At 60.3% G+C, this 8011-nt stretch overlaps 2 protein-coding genes across 2 annotated transcripts; both read right to left on the reverse strand.

Annotated features, from left to right (window-relative positions):
• Positions 1-645: 645 nt before the first annotated feature.
• Positions 646-1086, reverse strand: LOC135887193 (ribonuclease-like). The gene has a single exon (XM_065414971.1). The coding sequence runs from the start codon at positions 1084-1086 to the stop codon at positions 646-648; it is 441 nt and encodes a 146-aa protein (XP_065271043.1).
• Positions 1087-6093: 5007 nt separating this feature from the next.
• On the reverse strand, positions 6094-6555 carry LOC135887235 (ribonuclease pancreatic-like). The gene has a single exon (XM_065415007.1). The coding sequence runs from the start codon at positions 6535-6537 to the stop codon at positions 6094-6096; it is 444 nt and encodes a 147-aa protein (XP_065271079.1). The 5' UTR covers positions 6538-6555.
• Positions 6556-8011: the final 1456 nt, after the last annotated feature.

Below are 8011 nucleotides of genomic sequence, written 5' to 3' on the forward strand. Positions count from 1 at the left end.
CATGCTAAAGAGACTCGATGGACAACGTATGGGGAAACTGAGGCACAGAAACTTCAAGTGATTTGTGCAGGGTCACAGAAGTGGGTCAGAGGAAGAATAAAAAATAGGACTCAGGTATCCTGAGTGCCAGTCCTGTCCTTGACCCATTGTACCAGCAGCACGTAAAGGATGGGGAAGGGGCAGCTATACTCTGTAATGGGCAATGGGGCAGCAGAGGGTGGGGGTGGGGAAGGGGCGGCTATACTGTATAATGGGCACTAGGGGCAGCAGAGGGTGGGGGTGGGGAAGGGGCAGCTATACTGTATAATGGGCACTAGGGGCAGCAGAGGGTGGGAGCAGGGAAGGGGCGGTTATACTGTATAATGGGCACTAGGGGCAGCAGAAGGTGGGGGTGGGGAAGGGGTGGCTATACTGTATAATGGGCACTAGGGGCAGCAGAGGGTGGGTGCGGGGATGGGGCGGCTATACTGTATAGTGGGCAGTGGGGGAGCAGAGGGTGGGGGGTGGGGTAGGGATCTAAGGGATTTAGGCTGCTGAACTCCCAATCGCGCCAGTGAGGGACCAAGCCCCGTTGGCTCCTAATTTCTTTAAGCTCGGATGAAATCGCCAACCTCACTGCCCCTCACCCTGCTCGCCTCCTTGCCCCTAGAGCTGTGTTTTATAGTGCACGGGCAGCCCTCCCACGCATGCCACCCGGATCCGCTGGGTGCTGGTTCTCCCGCGGTAGTTGCAGGGGGGTCTCTGAGCGCCCCCTGCCAGCCGGCAGGTGGTGAGCTCAAAGGGCACGTTGCTGTCGTAGTAATTCTCGGTGCTGGGGGTGCCCCCCGAGCGACAGACGCTGTCCACCTCGGCTGGTCCCACGTGGATGAAGGTGTTGGTGGGTTTGCAGGCGTCAGCTGTCAGGTTCCTCCGCTGCATCAGGAAGTTGCAGTAGCGCCGGGCGTCCGGGGCGCTGGTCTTCGGGAAGTCCACATGCTGCCGGTGGAATTTCTCGTGGCGTGTCTCCCTCCGGCCCAGAGCCAGACAGGCAGGCAGCAAAACCAGCAGCAGCAGCAGCAATGCTGGGCGGGGTCCCTTCAGGTCCATGGCTATCTGGGGGGGGAAAGCATGGGCAGAGGTGGAGAGCTAGTGGATGAGAGCAGGGCGGGCTGGGAGCCAGGACTCCCTGGGTTCTCTCCCCAGCTCTGCGAGGAGAGTGGGGGCTGGTGGGTTAGATTGGGGGGGATTCATGGGTTGTATGCCCGTCTTGGGGAGGGGAGAGGGGTCTACTGGTCAGAGCAGGGGGAGCTGGGAGCCAGGACTCCTGGGTTCTCTCCCTAGCTCAGGGAAGGGAGTGAAATCTAGTCAGATTGTAGGGCAAGGCAGGGAGTCAGAGCCCTGGATGTGGGGCGACTGCTCTTTTTCACCCCTAGTTTCCTCAGGTTTAAAATGGAGCTAAACCTATTGACCCCGGCTGGGGATCTGCCCCCACCAGTTTTAAACTTCAACTCATGCAGCTGTTTCTTCTCCACACAGTGAATATTACGTGACGGGCCTTTTGGATCCGTGTTTCACTCTTTAGACCTGCTCTGTGTTACTATATTTAGCGCATTCCCTATAGATCATCTACAATACGCTGCGCCCTGAGCCTTCTTGCCTAAATACACCGGTCATGTCAGGCCCCGATCTTCAACTCACCCCAGTCCTGGTGCCTCGGTTTCCCTTGGAGTATGGATCCAGCTGCCTGCAAAGTGTCTGAGGCTCCGTACTTTCTGGGCGGGTGTTATATACCGAGCCCGGCTGGAGAGAAAGACACAGCAGGGGCGGCTGCACTCAGAGAAATATCCTACTGGCCAGCGTTGCACAATCCATGACCCTGGGAAACACTGAGGCACCAGTCCAGGCGGAAGCTGAATAAACAACGCTGCTAATGAGGGTCAAATTCTTCTCTCTGTTACGCTGGAATCTAGCTTTGGCGCCGCATGAGGGTCTCCTACTGCAGCCACCTCTGGGGTGGAGCCTGGAAAATAGGGAATAGCTGCCCAGGTCAGGGCTGGAGGTGAAAGGATCCTCTTGGCAACATGGCAGGAATTTGGGGAGGGGTAATGTACTGCCCTGAGCTGGGAGCTAGCCAGGACACCAGGGTTCATCTTTTGGTGTACGAGATTTAGGCTGAACTTTGCCTAGTGGATTTGGGAACCCAGATCTCATTCATTTTCATGGGAACTGGGGCTCCGAATCCCTGTAGCAGCTTTGGAAATAGCCTGAATCGCCGTTCCTTAGTTTCCCCACTGGCCAAATCCCGTGGCTAGGAGACGCTCAGCTTGAATGGCTGTAAGCAGAGATGAAGGCCTACCAAAAACGCAGCACAGCACCCCCTAGCACCTCCCTGGGGTCAGCACCGATTGTGTGGGGAGAGCGCCCCCTACTGAGTCACTCGCACCATATCGTCCAATATTTGGGCATCCCATCCCGACACCGATCCAGCCCGCACCTGGCCTGTCGTAAAAACCAACCCAGCAGAGGAGAGATCGTCAGCCCGCTCTGAACCCCTGGGAAAAGCTCGCAGGGAAGAAATGTTTGGAAACGTTGCTATTTGCGAGGCCCTCTGGCAACATGGGCTTGTCCCCCGGCCAAGTGAGGCCCCACGGGGAAATCAGTGTCCTGAGAAAGCGGAGATAATTAATTCCAAACTTCCCAGAGCTGGGACCCGCTTTCTGCGGAGAATCCTGGGAAACGGCCTTTGCATGTCTCCAAGAAACACAGTCCAGCCGCCAGTGGGGCGATCAATGGTGGGGGCACAGCAGGTCTCCGGGTCTGGCGGGGCTGGTCGGTGTGGGGGCGTGGGTCCCACGTGGGAGGTGAAGGGATCTGGGCTGGGGCCGGCCCAGCGGAACAAAACAGCTGTGCCTAGAGAATGGAGGGGGACAACGGGTCTCCAGCAGCTGAGCCCTCGCTGGCCACGTGGCTGAGCTGTGCCCAACTGGGGCTTTGTCTGGTTGCTTATAACAGGGCTACACGTTCCCCTGAGTCCTCAAGCCAGCCGCGGGCAGAGGAGTGGCGAAGGGGGGAGTCAGTGCGAGAGAGAAGAGCAGGGGTTCGCTCCAGTGCCATGAGGCTGTATTGGCACAGTGAGGTGCTGTGTAGTTAATGCTGCTCAGGAGTCTGTCCGAGACGGGTACGGGGCCCCAAGGGAGGGATCGGGGCAGTACCAGGATGGTGGGACAGCTTCCGAAAAAAGGGCCAGGCCAGCGGTCCAGAGTGTCCTGGCACCGCATGAGCACTGGTAGGGATACATGCTGTGTTTGGGGGCACTGATCAGTAGGGAGCAATCTCCCTGGCAGTCAGTGCTGACTCCAGTACTCCAGCATGGCATTAGGGGGCGCTGTGCTGTAGGGATTGGGGCAGGGGGCTCAGTAGGGGGCGCTCTCCCCTGCCAGTCAGTGCTGACCCCAGTGCCCCAGTGTTACACTAGGGGGTGCTGTGCTGCAGGAAGTGGGGTGGGGGCTCAGTAGGGGGCACTCTCCCCTGGCAGTCAGTGCTGGCCCCAATGCCCCAGTGTTACACTAGGGGGCGCTGTGCTGCAGGAAGTGGGGCGGGGCCTCAGTAGGGGGCAGTCTCCCCTGACAGCCAGTGCTGGCCCCAATGCCCCAGTGTTACACTAGGGGGTGCTGTGCTGCAGGAAGTGGGGTGGGGGCTCAGTAGGGGGCACTCTCCCCTGGCAGTCAGTGCTGGTCCCAATGCCCCAGTGTTACACTAGGGGGCGCTGTGCTGCAGGAAGTGGGGCGGGGCCTCAGTAGGGGGCAGTCTCCCCTGACAGCCAGTGCTGGCCCCAATGCCCCAGTGTTACACTAGGGGGTGCTGTGCTGCAGGAAGTGGGGCGGGGCCTCAGTAGGGGGCACTCTCCCCTGACAGCCAGTGCTGGCCCCAATGCACTAGGGGGCACTGTGCTGCAGGGAGTGGGGTGGTGGGCTCAGTAGGGTGCTCTTCCCGCTCACGTTCACTGCTGGCGCTACTGACCAGGTCCACTTGCCATCCCGTCCACACTAACCGGGCGGCATGTCCCTCTGTGGCACATGCCAGTTCCCAGGGGCAGGCACGATTCCCCCCGGTGCCTCGTATGATTCCTCATCCTTTGTCTCCCACTTTGCTGTGACTTGGCTATTGCGGGCGGGTTCGCTTCTGCCTGGCTCGTTGGACTGGGGGTACCAGCCGCATGTGCGTCCGCGATGCAGAATTGCTTTAGGGTGTGGTGGTACCCAGCATGGGAAGTGATGGGGGGGCAGTGGGTGCAGAAGGGGACTTGCAGGAGCAGGAGGGTGTTGAAATGGGGGGAATGTGGCAGAGAACCACAGGAGAAGGGCTTGGGGGCTGGGTGAGGGACTCCAGGGCGGGGGGGGGGAAAACGAGTCTGGTGTCTCAGCAACTTCGTATCTTCAATTAAATCCATGAAATCTCCAAGGGTTTCCTCTGCCCACGGCCCAGAGTCGAGTGTGCACAGCGGGGCAGCGGCCGGCAGGAGAGGGTGAATGACCTAGGAGCCCTGGCTCTGTAGCTCTGGGGTTAACGCCCAGGGCTGGTAAACCAGAGGTTGGAAATTCAGCTCTCCTAGGAGCCTTGTGTCGCCCTTCAGTGAATTTGTCTAGTCCATGTTGCCCCCCACCCAGAACTGGCGCCATCAGGGCCATGCCCCTGCCCTTGGCAACTGCGGGGCACCGCGCTTTGCAGATACAGAGCATGTGACATTGCAGATCACGCTTCCAGGGGCTCCCTCTGTAGCTGGCCTCCCCCCTGGGAGAGGGAAATATGGGCTGAGCTGTTGAGGGGGGAGAAGCAGCTCCCCAGCCTTCAAAGGGCGATCTCAAGCCAATCTCCCGCTGTGGGGCTGGATTGTAGCTGGTGTCCCCTGAAGGGGAAAGGCCTGTGCACCATTCCCTGCCCCCCTGAGCCAGTCACCACCCTGGGGCCAGATTGGAGCCAGCCCTCCCTAGAGAGGAAAGGCCCTGTGCGCCATTCCCCGCCCCCCTGAGCCAGCCGGTGGCCCCTGATCTGGGGCTGGATTGGAGCCAGCGCCCCCTAGAGGGGAAAGACCCTGCATCCCATTCCCTGCCAGCCAGGCCCCCGGCCTGTGGCCAGATCAGAGGTTGGGTCCCCTAGATAACCCCACAATAATCCAGCCGTGCTCTCTGAAGGCCATTGGGACAGCTGTTCACCCCCACGCCAAGTGCCCCACAAACATGAGCCCGGCCATTCTGCGTTGGCAGCATTGTATTAAAGGTGGCAGCCAGAGAATCGAACTCCCCAACAGCATCGCCCCACCCCACTGCAACCCCCCTTCTGCTTCCCCCTTCAGCTCAGGTCACAGCCTCACCTTATACCCACACGGGAGACGTCAGAGCCAGGGACGAGACCCCGAGTGCCTCCTGGTTCTACCCTAGCTCCGGCCTAGCAAATCTCACTGCTTGGGGAGCTCTGGGGGACGGGGGGGACGGGGGGGACGACAGGAATAGGCGTTAACCTCTCCCACGGTGCCCTCAGAGCCCCTCATTTCTACCCGGCCCAGCAGCCCTCCTCCCATCTTAGCCCTGTGATGTCTGGCCATGCGAGGCTCAGCTGGTTTCCACATCCCCCAGTAATGGGGCCAGATCCAGTCATACAGGTTTAGACAAATCCAAGGGGTTTGTGGGAATTTTGGTCAGATACAGGGGGCTAAAAGTGGGCCCCTCAATGAAATGGTTCTGAGGTTTCAGAGCCGCTCGACCTCTTCTGCTCCTGGTGTGTCCGGGGCAGCCCCAGCCCAAGTCCAGGCCAGTTGTGTTTGGATCCTGCCCAGCGAGGCAGCCGCTGGGCTCAGGCTGAGGGTCTCAGTGCCAGCCGGGGGGCTGGGCACCCGGATTTTCACTCGTGTGGATAGGAACTGGGCACCCAGCATGGGAAATCCCCCCGCACGCCCCAACTGCCGGCCTGTGGGATAAGGGGAGACACTGAAAGTCCCTGTGGAGACTTATGGCGGGTGTTGCCCAGGAGGCGCAGGTAGGGGGACAGGGAGCCCCCAGCAACAGAGGGCTGCCCAGGATCAAAGCGGGGGTGGGGGGCAGAAGGGGGATCCCCTGCTCATGGCAGGTACGTCGGCTCTAAGTGCACAGGCAGCCCCTGGACACAGGCCACACGGATCTTGGTGTTGCCAGTTGCAGCCCTGTATCTACAGTGCCTCGGGCGGGAGCGGGGCAGCGCCCGGCACGTGGTGACGTTGAAGGACTCCAGGCTGTCGTAGAGGTTGAGGCTAACGTGTGTCCCTCCACGGGCACAGATGGCCTGGAGCTTGCCAGCAGGGGCGTGGATGAAGGTGTTGCGGCGTTTGCAGAAGACGCGGGTCAGGCCACGGCGCTGCATCAGGAGGTTGCAGTAGAGCCGGTCGTTGGCAGCACTGGTCTTGGGGCTGTCGAAGTGTCGGGTCACAAACTGCCGGTAGCTGGCACCTTCGCTGAGCTGAGCCAGGCAGACGGTCAGCAGGACCAGGGTCAGGAAGAGCAAGGGGCAGGGTTCCCTCAGGGCCATGGCTGTGTCTGTCACTGGATCGACCTGCAGTGGGGTGAGGGGGGAGATGGATGGAGACCGCACTGGGTGGGGATCTGCCTCCTCCATGGAACCTCCTGGGCCCAAACCCCTCCCCCTGCCAGTCCATTCTACCCCTAAAGCCTCATTAACCCGACCGAGATCAGGACCCCATTGTGCCAGGCACTGCACAGATCCCGACCGAGATCAGGGCCCCGTTGTGCCGGGCGCTGCACAGATCCCGACCAAGATCAGGGCCCCGTTGTGCCAGACGCTGCACATATCCAGAGAGAAACTCTTACAGTCTAAATGGGCAAAGCAGACTGAGAAACGGTTGTTCTTTCCATGTTACAGATGGGGAAACCGAGGCACAGAGTGGTTAAGGTTCAGCTTTTCAGCTCCCATTTGGTGGCTTGGGTCCCAGGGGTGTACACGAGGGTTTGGCCTCCAGACCCCTGTAGGGGTTTGAAAATCCCATCCTAAGACACAGAGAATGAAACCCAGGTCCCCTAAACCCCAGTGGGGAGCCTTGGCCACAGCCCCAGCCTGCCACTAACTTTCTGCTTTACCTGTTTGTCCACAATGCGTCCTTCGTCCGCACTCCCAGCTCTCCCCCTTCTGCGACCCTAGACCTTGCTCCTCTCCCAGAGTGGGGAGAGAACCCAGGAGTCCTGGCTCCCAGCCTCCCTGCTGTAACCCACTAGACCCCACTGCCCCCGCAGAGCCAGGAGAAAACCCAGGAGTCCTGGCTCCCAGCCTCCCTGCTGTAACCCACTAGACCCCACTGCTCCCGCAGAGCCAGGAGAGAACCCAGGAGTCCTGGCTCCCAGCCTCCCTGCTGTAACCCACTTGACCCCACTGCCCCCGCAGAGCCAGGAGAGAACCCAGGAGTGCTGACTCCAGATCTCACATGCTCTTCCTTTTACCCTCTTGCCAAGATTGTGATCTCAGCTGCCTGGGGGTCAATCCAGAGTCACCCCCTGAGTGCAATGGGGTCAGGGTCAGATTCTGCGCCCAGCCCCCTGGGGTCAATCCGCAGTGCCCCTCCCTCTGAATTTCCCCCCTGGCTGTGTCTGTTCTCAGCTCACCCAACTCCTGGGGCTCCGGCAGAGATGGATCCAGCTGCCAGCAGAGCTGAGAGTCTCTGAGTTTCCTTTCCCTTTGGGCGTCATTATATAGAGCCCGGCCAGGCAGCTGGGGTTGGGGTGGGGCAGCTCCTCCCACCAAGGGCCCCAGAGATGGTGGGTGTGGCAGTGAGTTAGGGGGGAAGCAGGCACAGGGAAGGGTCCTGAGACACTGTGAACCCCACAGCCCCATTGCCTGGTGCCTCTGCCCCTGTTATCCTCAGCCCAACGGTATCCCCAAGCTGCGGAGAGAACCCAGGAGTCCTGACTCCCATCCCCCCTGTTCTAACCCACTAGCCCCCACTCCCCTCCCCGAGCCAAGTTAGAATCCAGGATTCCTGGCTCCCAGTTTC

Source organism: Emys orbicularis, chromosome 12 (genome assembly GCF_028017835.1).
Source record: "Emys orbicularis isolate rEmyOrb1 chromosome 12, rEmyOrb1.hap1, whole genome shotgun sequence".
Lineage (NCBI taxonomy): Eukaryota > Metazoa > Chordata > Testudines > Emydidae > Emys > Emys orbicularis.